The 16,471-nt window shown below is 34.8% G+C and overlaps 2 protein-coding genes across 2 annotated transcripts; both read right to left on the bottom strand.

Annotated features, from left to right (window-relative positions):
* Window positions 1–10,651: 10,651 nt before the first annotated feature.
* Window positions 10,652–13,674, bottom strand: LOC149252012 (uncharacterized). The gene is made up of 10 exons (XM_089454053.1): window positions 13,282–13,674; window positions 13,086–13,175; window positions 12,706–12,945; window positions 12,246–12,467; window positions 11,784–12,099; window positions 11,414–11,643; window positions 11,213–11,322; window positions 11,037–11,116; window positions 10,875–10,948; window positions 10,652–10,744 (listed from the first exon to the last, which is right to left on the bottom strand). The coding sequence occupies exons 1-10, from the start codon at window positions 13,573–13,575 to the stop codon at window positions 10,652–10,654; spliced, it is 1,749 nt and encodes a 582-aa protein (XP_089310179.1). The 5' UTR covers window positions 13,576–13,674.
* Window positions 13,675–13,689: 15 nt separating this feature from the next.
* LOC149252013 (uncharacterized) lies at window positions 13,690–14,798 on the bottom strand (the record flags this gene model as incomplete). Its single annotated transcript, XM_089454054.1, has 3 exons — window positions 14,585–14,798; window positions 14,432–14,539; window positions 13,690–13,836 (listed from the first exon to the last, which is right to left on the bottom strand). Coding segments are annotated over exons 1-3 (462 nt in total), but the record flags the coding sequence as incomplete, so codon positions are not given.
* Window positions 14,799–16,471: the final 1,673 nt, after the last annotated feature.

Raw genomic sequence — 16,471 nt, forward strand, 5'->3', positions numbered from 1 at the left:
ATGTAGACCAACCATAACTACCATGTGGACCTTCTATAAATCATATATGTATATCCTGCATGGTTATGTAGACTACATGGTAGCGTTATTTGGCAGGTTAAAATTATATTCAATAAAATGTAGTAACATCAAGATTCAAACCCACAACCTTGTTAGGACAAACCTTGTAGCTTACCACTACACCCCAAATTGGAGAGTTGTTATGTTATGTGTAGGTTTGTTATTTAAAGGTTGTGTTTTGGAAATTAAATCCAAAAAATATTGTAACAAAAAGGGTTGACTCCCAGCCTTTCCTCTATAAACTGCAAGCCTTACCATTGCACCATAATTCTATCATATGGAAAATGTTTATAAGATATATTTTATAGTAGTTTTGGAGGAAAAAAGGCCATATAACCTTTATATTTGCAAGAAGAATCTAGATGAAGTTTCCAACAATGTTCCTTTTTCTTAGAAGAATTCCGAAGTTGAATTTCCAGGTTGTACTTGATCATTTTTTTTAATTTATTTATTATTATTATTTTTTTTTAATTTTATTTATTATTATTTATTTATTTATTTTAATGTATAAAGGCAATTTGATGTATTTCTTATCATCATAATGGGTCGATCGCGCCTTTGAAGCGGACCTAGAGATGTAGCACATGTTTTTCGAACTCCATTAACAAATTCTTGTTATTTTTAGTCTTATTGATTTCTATTGTTCACATCTTTAAATGCTCATTAAATTTTATTAATTACATTTAATTAATAAAGTTGCAAAAAAATGACAATTTAAGCATTTAATTTTGGGCCACCTGAAGAGGATGTCTTATTGGTAAACATGAGAAATAAGTAATATTAGAATAGAGGCAAGAATTGTCCTTAGGTAACTACTTTTACCCAACATACTTTCTCATAGTCATCAAATTCTCCAAACATTGAAAATGATCAAGCTGTCATAGGCTCATAGCAACCTGAAGTAAGTTATACCTCCCAATCTTCTTCTTTATCGAAATACAATATATTAAAGAAAATGGCTACTATCAAAGTTGACGCTTCACTAATTAATATGGCTACTTTTCCTGAGCAACAAAAATTCCTTAAGAATTTTATGGAAGGTAAAACTTCTACTATTGCTAGTTTAACATAATGGAAGCATAAGACGAAATGTATATAAACAAGTTAGGTATGCCTAATCCTAACACTCTAGTTGAAAATCCTCCATTTTATGTTTCAATGAAGAATATGGATATGATTGCACATTGTTGTTTAATTGATAGTGGCTCTGGCCCAATTGTAATGTCTTAAGATTATTATGGAAGAATTGAGTTTATCATATACTCACAAAAATTTCAAAAGCATGTTGTCTAACAAAAAACAACATACACCCACCATTGGTGAAATTAAAGATGTGACTTTGGTTTTAGGTTCACATCCAAAGATCCAAACCACTTGGAATATTCAAGTAATTGATATGCCAACAAGCAACTATTCCATTATTTTGGGAAGAGATAAATAAGCCTTAACTAATGGATATATGTCCATGAGTGAAACTCATATGTGTCTCCCCAAACAAAAAGAAAATATTATTGGATTAAGTGAAGGACAAATTTCATCTTACATTGAAAGTGTACCTCAACCAGATGTGAATTACATTAAGGAAATGAAGCCAATATCGTATTCTATTCTCTTGTTTTAAAAATACATATTTTTCTACTGGATGGATTAAAAAAGGATTTTGATCTCGATTTTTATCACCTTTCAATTTTTGGAGATTCAAAACTAATAATCAATACAATCAGAAAGTTTTATACTCCTTCAAACAAAGTTATGAAAATATATATTCAAGCAATCATGCTAATGATTTCAGAATTTTATCTTTTAATATTACTCATATTTTTAGGGAGGTAAAGTCAATGGAAGATAGATTACTTGTTTTCACAACTAATCCTTTTAGACCATTACTCCTTAAAAGGATAGATTGTATTTTAAAATATTTTCATTGTCCACATGTTACTAACGATAACAATTCTTGGCAAGTGTTTCTAGACGATCAAAGCATATGTGCTTTCCTACAAAATGAGCCTTTGAATAAGAAGGATATAATGTCACTAGAGAATAATCAATACACTAAAGGCTTCACGCCTTTAAATTCCATTTCTCCGTGTGATGTCAGTAGTTAGAAACAAGGCTTCGAGGAGGATTCAAAGAGAAAATTTATTGAAACCATGCCTATGAATATTGGGACAAAAAAATTCAAAGATTTTAAAGATTCAAGCCCAATGTTTAGACAAAGAAAAAATAAATATTCATGGATTTATTCCTTGAATTTCGAGATGTCTTTATGTAATCATATGATGATTTGTGTGGATTCAACCCATATGTGATCCAACACAATTCTCGTCAAAGAGGATGCACAACCTATAAGACAACAATAAATACTCCTAAATCTTGTACTTGAAGTAATGATATGAAAGGAAGTATATACGTTACTTGTTGCTCACATTATCTTTCCTGTCAAGTATTCATAATAAGTAGTTAACCTTGTTCCAGTATGGAAGAAAATTGGTGATACAAGACTGTGTAGATTTTTGTGCATTAAATAAAGCAAGTGTTAAAGATAACTTCTTGTTTCCTAACATGGAATTGTTTTTTCAACAAGTGACAATATCTCAAATAATGTTGCTTCTCATTGGTTTTTTAGGATACAATCATATACATGTGAAGAGAGGAAATAAATATTTAACAATGTTTACCACTTGTTGGGGCCCTTTTACCGCTCAAACTAGCATTTTCTTTTTAGGGATCAAACTTTTCTGTAGAATCCCCAAAGGTTAGTACCTTATTGGATCAATTCAAACCTTCAAGTGGATATTCCTCGTTTTATCCATTTCCATACCTTGTCTATGTTAGGGAAAATCATTGGTTTCCCTATTTTTCTCCCCTACCCTAGCCTGGGTCCACTTGGTCCCGTGTGGTCCCGTTCCTTTGAAAAAACAATGCTTCAAGAACCATTTGGGATACCAATTTCAGCAAGGATTCTAGATATTGGGAAACTCCTTCACAATTCATATCCCATAAACCTAACCCTCAAGCTCTTTTGGGAAAGGGATTATTCAGGTCACTCATATCCATTCATTGATTTATCCTTCATCGTTGACTCCACAATATACCAGGTCTCCTCCCATCAGTGAAAGTTCGTAAAGAGTAGGGAGCCTTAGCTGAGGTGACAATGGTCTAAGTCTCCATTTGTTGCCCTTGGTCTAGCATTTTCCATTTAGGGATCCCCTATAGGTCCCCTGTCAGTTTGATCTGTAACATGCCCCTTTGTGTATGAACACACCTTTTGGCTTCGTAAATGTAGGTGCTACATTTCAAAGAGCTACACAAATAAATTTCAATGATCTTATCAATAAAATCATTCAAACTTATTTAAATGATTTAACTGTATATTCTAAAAATCGAATAAAGCACTTCGATCATCTTAGGAAAGCGTATAATCATAAAAAATATGTTATATCTCTCAATCCTATAAAATCAATCATTGGAGTCAATACATGAAAATTACGTGGACACATTGTATCCAATTCTAGTATTAGTGTTGATATAGAATGTGTAATTTCCCTTCATAATATTCCATCACCTACATCAAAAAAGAAAATTCAATCTTTCATGGGTAAGCTTAATTTTATTTAGAGAATCACACCATATTTTACTAGAATGTCTAAACACATTAATAATTTATTAAAACAAAACCATAAATTTTCTGGGAATGATATCACCAAAAAAACTTTCCTAGATATTGAGAAATATGTAGCAATTTCTAACTCATAGGGGTTGGGCCATTCAAGAGTTCCTTTATGATGTAGCATGGAATGATGAGGAACTGGAGATAACTAATGAGGGGAGTAGGTTTTTTCCCCACATTCTCACTAAGTCCCAACCATCTTTTACATTTTTCTTTTTCTTAGTTGTGGCTTCATATGCTTTTATCATTATTTCAGCTACATGAACCTCTTAGGGAAAATTTATGGGACTTGAAGTAGAGATGAGGATATATGGTGCTAATCCGAATGGAAAATGAAAACTAATCCAAAGAATGGAAGTGGATAAGGGATACATGGAATATTCTAAATAGGGAGTACCTTGGGCACACTACAACCAATGCTTCCTAGTAGTGCCCTTCTTGAAAGGACTTTAGGGGATGTCACACTAGACTAGGGGAAAAGGATAACCTCCTGAGTGAAGCATGAGAATAATAATCAAGAACGATCAATATTCTAGCTTGGCTTATGATCCATATTAGTATGCCCTAAAGCACTAAATGAAAGCACATGATTTCAAGAATGGTTAATGTGCCTTCTGGTAGATAACCCACCTTCCTTCAAGAAGCATGTCAGATGGGAGAGAGAAATGACCATAGCATAAGTGTATATTTCTGATGTAAAGCTATTTGTGGGCCATCATAGGGTTATTGGAAGGCTAGTGTGCTTAGTGTACTACCATAGAAATATATTCAAGAGAGGGTTGTCATTGAACTTCAACAAACAAAACAACAAGCTTGGACTACACTTAAGAAAGCCTTAGAAAAAGCTCTGAAAGCGAGAGAAAAACTTGAATTTATCATTCCATGTCTTTCTTGAGGCTTAAAGTAGTGTTATAATGCAGAGATGAGGCTAAGAAGTGTGTTATAACACTCCTCTTGGGCTCAATGATGCACTGCATAAAAGGAAAGAGGCCAAGAGATGAATTCAAGGAAGAAAACTTAAGGCTATGGTGCTATTTAGAGGTTCACTAGGGTGTTATAGTGTTGGATAGAGGCCTAATGCAACCTTATGGAGGCTCATGAGAGAATAATATTTGTCTTAAAAGGCCAAAAATTGAGACTATAACTCTCCCTTAAGGCTCACAAGGATGTTATGACACTAGGTTAAGTCTCAGTAGGGTGTTTATATAGTATCTTTAGAACCCAAAATATTGAGAGGGGGACACAACGAACTTTCCTCAAAGTTCTGGTGCTATCTTGAGGCCTAGAAGGAAATTGTAGCATTGTTTTAATGTCCAAGAGGGCACTACAAAAAGTTTGGAGGGTTTAAAGCCAAGTTACAAGGTCAAATACAAAGTTATATCTCTAGGTTGAGGGTCTTTTTGGTGTTATAACACTGGGTAGAAGGTCAATGCAACACTAGATTGGCTTAGGAAAGCTCAAAATTGCAAATAAACTCATGTCAAAACTTCTCGCAAAGAGTTACCTCAATATGTTAAAGAGCTACAAAGTTATTCTCTACTACTATATTGGGGTTAGAGGTCCTTATTGTTGTTGGATTATTCATAAAGGCTCACTTCGGTTCACATGAGTTCCTTCATTGTATTATCATAATGCTAATATTAGCTTCCAAGTTCTGGGTGAGGCTGGCAAGCCAAGTTCTAAGCTAATTTGAGAAGGTGGGCCCCTCAACACCAGGAGAAATTGACAGGGGTTGTTGCAACAACTACAACATGTTATTTTGTTACCTTTTTTGGTGTTTTTCTTTGATAGAAAACTAAACTAAAAATTATTCATTACAAAGAGGAGATAGGTGTTATATGAAATAAAGTAGTTTTGTATGGTCCTTAAAGAACATGATTATAGATGGATGCCAAGTCAGGTAGAAACCTAGGGTGGGTCTCCCTTAAAAGGGTGGGAAATCAAGGCTTGAATTAATCTGTAAACTATCATGGATATTCCATACGACAATTCATCACAATTGATCTCATAAAATTATACTTAAAATCTAAAATATATACTAAGAGGGTCATTTTCCTTAGACTTCTAAATTTATTAAGTTATTTTTTTGTGCATGCAATATAGAAATTGTGGAAAATACAAATATACAATCACTCACAACCATAATAACATGAGATATGACATAGGAAATCCTTTCAAGACCTATGGCCCATTGGCTACTACAGTACACAAACCCTCTATATTTTCTCTCTCTGTATCCACTCTCAGCTACTTTGTTCATCTAAGAAACAAAATTCACTAATACAATGGAATCTCTTTTCCTCCTAGTGCCCCAATTATAACACAACCCAATGGCCTACTAGTGGTTAAGTTTGAGTCCTTCAACTTTTAACTAGAGTTACAATATTTATTCTTCTAGAGTCTTCTTCATCATGATCACGTGGCTAGCCCCTTTTCCATGAATAATAAGGTTTAATGTGGCACTCTTGAATTATGTTGGTAAATTTTAATAGGTAAACTTCCAGGAGGCATAACTTTCTCATATGAGCTCCAATTGAGGAAATTCTTGTGCCATTGGAAAGGTATCAGGGTGTAGATTATAGAATTGAGTCCATTGGAAGTTTGAAACCACAAAAAGTGGTAATTTAAGGCCTCAAAATGAATCCTAAATATTTTCACCCAAAATTTTCCAAATTGGAACCACCAAAAAATTGGACCAATAAAGTTAATTCCTCTATATTTTCCACTTTAAAAGCATCAAAATGGATGAAATATAATATATTGTCTAATGTGGATCATGGATGTTTAGGATTTGGCACATGGGCTAGGTGAACCACAAGGTCTTCACTTTGTGAACCTATGACATAACACATGCATTCATGGGATATTAAATAACACTAATAATTTAGATAGATAGAGGTACTACCCTTAATTGAACGTAATTCATTATTATGTTCAATTTCACTCTTTTGGGCATAGGGATATCTGTAAGGCTTGATGTTTGGAGGAATAATTCCTAGAATCAAATGAATAGCATGATCATGATCACGAATAGGTGGGAGGCCTTAGGAGGTTTCAAATATCTTGGAATGATTGTCCAAGACTTTTTGGAGGTCTGGAGAAATAGATGATTTTGATGTTTGAGCCTCTAGTGAACAAAATTTTGCAATTACGCCCCATTGTTCTTTCTTTAGAACCTTTGTCATTCCATTAGATATGCTTATGTTTCTTGATTTCCCTGCAATACCCCTTAATTCAACTTCCTTTCCTTTCTAAAAGAATTTCAAGAAAATTCCTTGAAATTAAAAGCTATTGTACCCAAAGATTGTAACCATTGGACTCCTAGTACAACATCAACGCCACTCATTGGAATGGAAAACATTGGACTGTTCAATACATATTCTCCCATGGATAGCTTGATATTATGGCACTTTCTAGAGCAATTTATGGTTCCTCCATTTGCAACCATCACTTGGCACTCTCATGCTAGATATAGGAAGCAATTTAATTCCTTGTCCATCTTACAATGAAAAAAATTATGGGTACTACCTGAATCAATCAACATTACCTTTTTCATCTTGATATGTCCTTTTATCTTGAGAGTTTGAGGAGTGGTAATTCCTGCCAGTGCATTACAAGATATGGTTGGATTCATTTCTTTTGACATTTCTTGTTCCTTTTCTTCCTCCTCTTCACAATCGATGTAAAATAATTTCTTCTCAACACACTTATGACCTTTAATGTATTTTCTATCACAACTCAAGTAACAAATCTCTTTTGCTATTTTTTCTTCCAATTGTTGTGGTGTCAGCCTTGTAGGTTGTGGAAGGCTAGGAGAAACAACACTTCCATCTTTATAGTTGTGAGTGGTAGGCTTCCTTGTTGCCATAATTTTGCTTTCAATTTTTCTTGCCAACCTGAATGTCTTCTCCAATGAATCAGGTTCCCAAAGGAAAACCTCATGTTGTATGTTATCCTTTAGAGTCCCTGTGATACATCAACCCTATTCTCCTCCAAAATATCATTTACCCTTATATTCAATTTTTGGAAGTCCTCAATGTCCTCTGCCATTGAACCCTTTTGTTTGAGATTCATTAATTGGCTAAAGAAGGTGTTGTTCTTTGTATCCTCATAATGTGCTATCATTTCGTCTGTAAAAATTGATCAAGTGACAATTTTTTAATGAGAGCAAAGCCATAGATACCATACAAACTGATTGGGTTTTAAATATAAAGTTGCAATGCATACCTTTTGTGTGTTTTGCACATTATGGAGATCAAAATACTGCCCATCTATAGTATCCATGTTAAGGAATCCTTGCCATAAAACTTCCTCATATCAATCTTTGGAATATGGTGGGTCTTCAATCCAACGTTAGATTATATGAAATTATGATTAACATTTCTTTTGTTCTCATCGTGAGTTTCCTATAATACATTTTCGCAATTACGAACAATTTCTTGTAGCAACCTTGTCAAACCTTCATTGAATCCTTCCATGTATGCTTTTAAACCATTCTTAAAATCTTCCATATTATATTTCATGTCATCCATATTAGCTTTCATGTCATTCTTCAAACCTTCCATGCCTGATTTTAAGTTATTCTTCAAACCATCCATCTTAGATTTCATTTCATTTTTGGTTACTCTTTGTGAGAATGAAATTTGTTGCACTAGGTCTCATAATTTTGATATATCATGTTGCATTTCTTCTTCTTCTTCATGCTTCATAGTAGAGATTTCATGTTTCTTACTAGGTATTTCTATTTTATTTATTCGGGGCATCAATTAATGATTATTATGCTTCGGGGCATCAAACGAAACTTATGCAATTTTTTAAAAAGACTACGCACATTTTTTCACTTTGTACAAGCTTGATACTGAATCTCTTGTATCTATGTAATTTCAGATTCCCAAGGTCTAAAATTTCATCCTGTAGTAGCCCTCTACGTTCTATTTCCAACACCACAATTATGATCGAGATTAGATTCTCAAAGAAATAGCTATGCCCAATCTCCCACGATGACCTGATTATAGATCGTTTCAGTAGAGCAAACTTGTACGAATTTCCACGTGTTACTGTTTCAATCTTCAGCCATAAAAATGATATTCAACAAACTATAGTTCATTCTCTTTCTGTCACATTTTATGAAATTTGAATTCGATGCTCAGAGAGAAAGTTATGATGATTTACCCTAGGTCGCTTGTTTGAGATGGGATTCGAGAGCCTACAAAAACCCTAAATACCTTGGATCATATCTTTGAAAATATAGCGAAACAATATTTGAAATTCGTACACAAGGTTCAACAAGATTTCGGCTCAAATGGGTTTTAATTTTAGCTTTTGAAGCTTCGTAGAAAAAATGTTATAGTTGAAATTCCACGATGATTTGTTTGAAGCAGCGAAACTCTAGAATTCAAAGCTATGATACCAAATGTTATGCAATCGGCTCACCAAATAGAAGAAAAGATAGATCAACGACTTCAAAAATCGGCCTCTTCGTGGGGGAAATCTCCTTTACATTACACAAATGAACAATTCTTGGATGATTCAATGACAACCTCATTTAGATATATAGGAGTCTAAGGGGCCACAATATAATAAGAGCCGACATAACAATAATAATATAAGGCCGCAAAAGTAACAATAATGGGCTTCTATGGGGCACAACAATAAAAATAAGGGGGCTATACTAATAACAATGAGGGAATGCACTAGTATTATAGGGACCTAACAAGATTAGTCTCCCTCTCCCGGGCCATACGAACCAGTCACCAGACCACCTTGGGCCATGCTAACTGCTGCTAAAATTGTATATCTATATATATATATATATATAAAAGATGCCATGCCTATTTAGATTAAATGAACTAGTTTACTACATATAGTTTACCGAATAGCCAAATAAGATTCTAGGGAGGGAGGGAGCATGGGTAGAGAACTAGAGAACAAAAAGGTAATCGATTGGATTCGCATGGACTAGACGATCAAAATCTTGCTAGTTTGTGCGGTAACACTATCTATCATGGTTCTATTATTATTGTTATAATATTGTTAGTTTGTGTGGTAACAATACCTATCATGGTGCTATTATTATTATTATAAAAATAATCTATAGCTTTATAAAAGAAAATTACAGAAATAATGACATTCATTTTGAAAATAAATGAAAAGACAAATCACCTAACATTAATACATTAATTATTTAATCAATTATCAAAACCAAAGTCTCAAAAACTCACAATTACTTATCACAAGGTCTGCGAAAACCAATATGATGAATTTTCCAAACATCCAACCTCCTTTGTTAAAAAGAGAATTTTATTGTATTAGATTTAAAACAATGTAATCTCCAAACCTTCACATTCAATAATGTGACAATTGTAATTTAGTTTTCAAAATGTAATGCTAAAATTATCTTATAAGTAAAACAATCTTAAAATAAAATATACTACTATTAAACTTGATATCAAGCTATGCAACAGATATCAATAAAAATAAAACAAAATTCAAACAAAATTACAAACTGATATACAACTTATCCTTGAGAATACCATTAAAATAATGAAAAAAATCAATCCAAAATTATTTTTCAAAAAAAATTACATTCTTGAATTTAAACTAAAATAACATGAATAAGATAAGCTATCTAGAAAGTTTTCTGAACATGTTCAATAAAATTATTAATGTAAAAACTGCATTATCAATTTAAACAACTATTAAATACCCAATCTAAAAATGTTCCATTAACATAATAAAAAATAAATCAAATTGATAACGTAACTGATAAACAAAACATATAACAAAAGCCACAACTCTGTCTCATGGTAATAGTGATGCACAAATGCAATATCGTAAGCATATGGCATGTATCGTGTCTTCTTCCATGAGATATTATTCCAATTAGAAATTCACAACATCGCCGGCAAAATAACTCTCAATTTAAAAATAAGACCTCGAGCCACTTCCAGTTGGGTATCCACTACCCATACTGCGACTCAAATATCGAGATGAATAAGAACCGCTACCACCATTCTGTAAATATTAACAAAATGTAAGTATTTTAAAAAACACAACTAGAATAATAAAAATAAACACAGTAAAATATCCAGCAATAAGTTCCTACTCTGACATTATGAAAGTGCTGTTTTAAGTTTTAACATACATTGGCCCCACTCGCCAAATAATCATTTCCATAGCTGGAATATGTTCCACCAGCTCCACTGCCCCTGAGAGAACCTATATAATACATTCAAACCAAAAATCAATTATTGGAAAGAAATTGAAAGGGCGTAAGCACTTTATTATCAATTTATAAAATCCTTACCGTATGTATGACTTCCTCCGTAGCCATATGAGTCCTGTCCGTGCCCACCACCGTATCTTAGCTGGGAGCCTCTCCCAAGTCTGAACAGAAAAAAGTATGCAGTGTCACCACAAAATTACTATGATATATCACTCTTGGTGATGCAAAATAACTTGGATGTCCAAATCGATTCTCACCTACTGGATTCACCATAATCCCCATACCGTGATGCACTACCACTGATACCGTATTCTAAGCGAGACCTCGAGTTCCTGGTCGCCGGTACTCCATATCTAGTTGGTTCTTCCTAGAAATGGCAAAGGTATAAATTTTAGTAAAATACCTTACAAAAGAACAACATAGATACAATAACATAGAGGAAAATATCAACAACAAACCAGTGCAGAATATGAACGTTTTGATCCAGAAATATTATCATAATCACGATCACCGCTATCACGATAAGGCTTATCCATGCGTCGACCATAGCTTTCTTCTGGATTTGGAGGCCGACGTGACCGTGACACGTCTCGAGGATGTGCATCGTCTGAATAGCTACTAGACCCACGACTTGCATAACCATCTCGTCTTCCATAAGCCCCACTTGAGTTACTCTGATATGCTGGCGCTAAACAAATTTATGCCAAACAACACAGACATTTATGCCCATCAACAAGCCAAAGCAAGATAATAATGAAATATTTCCATGAATGAAACTTGTGCCTTGATAGCACTTGAATTGAACCACTATTTTATACTATTAGTTACCTAGCGCGCGCCTATCTCGCACCCTTTCAAATGGTGGCGAGTGCCTACTTGGAAGTCTCTCTGATACAGGTGGATATGAATTCGGTTGCAGAGAACGCTTTACTCCACGACGTCCAATTTGACCTCTTCGACCCAGGAAACGGTCACCACGAGCTCCAAAGCTCCGAGGTTTAAAACGGGTAGGGGCTCGAATCCATGGAACCTTGCCACCCTGCGCACTACCACGACCACGACCAACCTTATAATCCCCGCGAAGACCATTTTTCCATAATCTTCCTTTTTGACGAGGCTTTGATAATCTAGCCTTCACCTTCACCTGCAAGATGGTCACAAAATTTAGCAAAGGAAAAAAACATAACGTTCTTTGAAAAAAAGCAAGATGGTCACAATTCAGAAAAGGAAAAAAACATAACGTTCTTTAAAAAAGCAAAGAGAATAAATAAATGAAGCCCATAAGCATACCTTATTATCACCTTCTCCTAGCCCAATGTTATTAACTCCATCTATACATGCTACAGCAGCATCATGTGTTGAAAATGTGACAAATCCAAAGTCCAACCTCCTTGCAGAAGGCATGTTGCGTCCCAATTCGATTTTATCGATATCACCATATTTCTTAAATTGCTCTCTGACGCTATCCTCATCCCAGGAAGGTGGTAACCCATCAACAAATACGGTCTTAACCTGCAATAGTGCAGTAGAAAACAGGGATTCAAAACTCTTTAACCACGAAACTTTTAATATTGGTAATAGGAGCTTGTTACTCATCAAACCAGAATTCAGTTCAGCAAAATGCTGACAGAATCTTGATGAGATAAAGCTTTTAATTTTAGTCTCAGAGAATTACAAAATTCAACTGATTATCAATATCATAATTATCCATCCTATCTAAACAGTATCGAAGAGATAAAAATGCACGCACCTTTGCCATAACTTTCTCATCAGGCTCAACGAATGTCTTTGCAAATGATACTTTCGCAGTTTTATCAGTACCCAACAAAACATCTCGCTTTTGCAGCCGTTTATACGCATTCATGGCATCTGAACGGACTGAAAACTCCAGAAAGGCAAAGCCACGATTCATTCCTTCATTTTTAGGATCTTCGACTAGAGTGAGATCTTCAATATTATCAATACCAAAGCTTTGTAACTTGTCTCTCAGCTGAAAAACCAAAAATAATGTAAATTATAAAAAATTCCAAAAATAATGTAAATTATAAAAATGTTCCAAAATACACATTAAAATATTTTGTCCAATTGAATAAAATGGATAGTATAGTAAACTAAAACATGAAAACTCACAGCTTCCTTTGTCCATGTCTTGCATATATTGCCCAAGAAAAGTGTGTCACTGTCCTCACTAGGTGAGACCCCACAAACTTTACCTTTAACCTGTAACATAAATAGTGCATAACTGTTACATACTTGAGCAAGTTAAAGCAAGGCTAAGGATCACATTGCACACAAATTCATGTCAAACAATGAATCAAAGAAGCACCTGTGGATTCTTGAGTTCTGTGCAAGCACGTTTAGCTTGATCAACGTCTGCGTAGCGTATAAAGGCAAATCCCTTGTTTTTCTGTGTTTGGGGATTCATCATAAGTCGAATTTCAACAACTTCGCCAACCTCACTAAATACTTTTCTCAGATCTTCTTCTTCAGCATCCTTGTCAAGGCCACCAACAAATACTTCAAATTCCTTTCGCTTGCGCCTTTCTTTGACAACTTCGTCTTGTTCATCATCTTCTTCACCTTCATGTTCCTCACCCACTTCTTCACCTTCACCTTCCATTTCCTCACCCACACCTTCCTCCTCTTCACCTATACTTTCATCATCTACACCTTCATCACCAGCATCTTCTCCTTCGTCCAAACGATCTTCGAATGCTTCTTCCTCATCTTCCTGTGCAACACCGTCCTGCTGCAGATCCATTGCTGCTGCCTCATCCTCTTCTTCCTCTTCCGGTTCATATTGTGACACATTTTCATATAGCTCAAGTCTCTCCCCATTGTCATCCTCATCGAAGGGAGCCTTAGTGTCTACTTCTGCATCATGCAGATTTGAAAAAAATACAACAATTTCAATGCAAGAAAACAAAATGATTCACAAATCTTGATTGCAAAACCAAGCATGTTTAGAACAATCCAATACGCTTTAAGCAACATGATAAGCGAATAATTAACAATATGATTAATACAATATCAGCGAATATAATCAAATGATCAGCATCGGTATCAGTAGCACCCCTACATTATCCAAGTAATTGATCTCACATTCATTGCAAATTAGGAAAGCTTTAACTGGATTATTTCTAAGACCTTGAAAAAGCTCAATTCGTTTTGAACTTTCCTAAAAGAGGAACTGCCATTGAGGAACCAAACAAAAAGGAAATTCTGAAGATCTGTTACACAGACTTGTTTAAACTACTAGCCTATATTGGCCTTGGTAATATTTAATAATGTAAAATCTTACAAACTCTAACATAACGTTCAGATGCAAAACCACCATACCCTTCTGAACAACAGACTGCAATTTAACGGCGGCAACAATAGAAAGCACAAAAAACACAAATCCAAATGAAAACGCAAAAATTTAAACGCTACTAAACACCTTGAACCGTTCAAGAAAGAGTCCCTTAAATCGTACCTTCCTTAGGCGCAGATTCACTCACAGGGGCTGACTCTGTAGCAGCGGCGTGTTTGGCTGACGGCTCTTTTAACTTCCCATCTATACTTTTGTCCTCCTTTACGGGAACCTGGGGAACCGTAGTGTCCTGTACAGGGGTGGTCTGTTGTAGCACCTCAACATTTTGAGCAATTTCAGGTTCGGGCTTAGTGTCCTCTACCGGTGTTGACTGTTCTAGCATCTCAACATTTTTAACAAATTCAGGCTCGGGCTTCGGTAGCGGAGACTTTTTGGTACTCTGTGCAGTTTTGCTCGGGCTCTTCGCCGCGGGTTTCTTGGGAGCTGCTGTTCTCCCGGGCTTCTTCACTGCTCGGGGAGGCATGTCTGCTCTAAAACCGCCTAAACCTTCAAAAAGAAGGAATAGAAATGGGTGAGTATGAAGATAGAAGAACCCATAGAAAATCTAAAGATAGAAAAAAATTAGAGAATCATAACGGAAATATTCATTGACAACTTATACCTGCTCCCCGGTGGTAGTGCTCTTATCGCTGTGGAACAAAATCAATATCTGAAAATGACAGTGGCAAAAGATATATAAACTTTCGAGTAAAACCTTTGATGCCAGAACCAACGAGCCTTGTGGTCGGTATTAATATTCGTCCCGAAATGAGTGAGATTAAGTGTGAATTTTCAAATTTAGCCATTCTTTTATATATGAAAAAGACTGGAGTCGATAAAAACCCTAAACAAATGAAAAAAATACCGGAAGCCCGACCGACTCTCTCATTAACCCCGTAAATGGGGTTATACCGGATTAAAATGGGGTTAGCATACACTAAATGCAATCCACGCTTATTGTCATGAATTAGTTTTGCACTCCTGTTCTCCCTAAAGAAAAGGAGGTGTGATGAAAGAAAGATGATGAGATTTAGTGAACTTCTTTTGGATGGTTGATTAGAGTAAAAGATAATTTGGGGTTTTGGAGTTTTATATGAGGTTTATGTAGTAGGTCGAGGTTAGTGATTATATTTAATTTGGGTTATTGGTTTGTATTTAACTTAGATTAAGAGGGTGAGTGTATTAAAAGTTGAATCTAAGAGGGTGAGAGTATTAAAAGTTGAGGTTTTATTGAAATAGATTAAATAGGATGAATGATTGGAGAGTTAATGAATTAAAAGCTTAATTTTAGTAGGTTAAGGAATAAATGAAATAATGGAGTAACTATGTACTTTTTTTTTTTTTATAAAAATAGTTAATTTAATTTTATATAAAAATATAGGAATTGTAAATTTAAAACCATTTTTTTAATAAGTATAACAATTTTACTTTTTAACAATTAATTTATTTAAATGAATAAACTTTTAATGTGAATTTTTATTTTTATTTTTTTTAAACTATAATAATTTATCGTGAATAACGTAAAATTATTATTTCTCTAAAGAGGAATTATTATTTGTCTAAAGATATAGTTTGCATTTTAGTTTTGAAGTTTGAAGTTCAAGGTTCAAATTTTTCCTCTAAAGAGGAATTACTATTTGTCTAAAGATATAGTTTGCATTTTGTTTTGAAGTTTGAAGTTCAAGGTTCAAATTCTTCTTATTCGTGTTTGGGGTGCATGTGGGTTCACGTGCAGGTTATAGTGGCAACGATTGGAATCAAGTCATGTGAGAACAAGTGGTTAAGTTCCAAGTTCAAATTCCTCTTGATTTATATGGGTCATGCACAGGGTGCATGTGGGTTCACTTAGAGGTTATAGTGGTAGTGGTTGGAATGATCGGGTTCACTTAGAGGTTATAGTGGTAGTGGTTGGAATGACCCCGAGTCAAGCTCGGTGCATGTGGGTGTTCAAATTCCTCTTGATTTATGTGGGTCATGCACGGGGTGCATGTGGGTTCACTTAGAGGTTATAGTGGTAGTGGTTGGAATGACCGGGTTCACCTAGAGGTTATAGTGGTAGTGGTTGGAATGACCCAATGTCAAGCTCGGTGCATGTGGGTTCACGTGCAGGTTATAGTAGCAACGATTGGAATCAAGTCATGTGAGAACAAGCGGTTAAGTTCCA

The sequence above is a fragment of the Pinus tabuliformis genome, chromosome 7, assembly GCF_031772625.1.
Source record: "Pinus tabuliformis cultivar Carrire ecotype Pingquan chromosome 7, CPIR1, whole genome shotgun sequence".
Lineage (NCBI taxonomy): Eukaryota > Viridiplantae > Streptophyta > Pinopsida > Pinales > Pinaceae > Pinus > Pinus tabuliformis.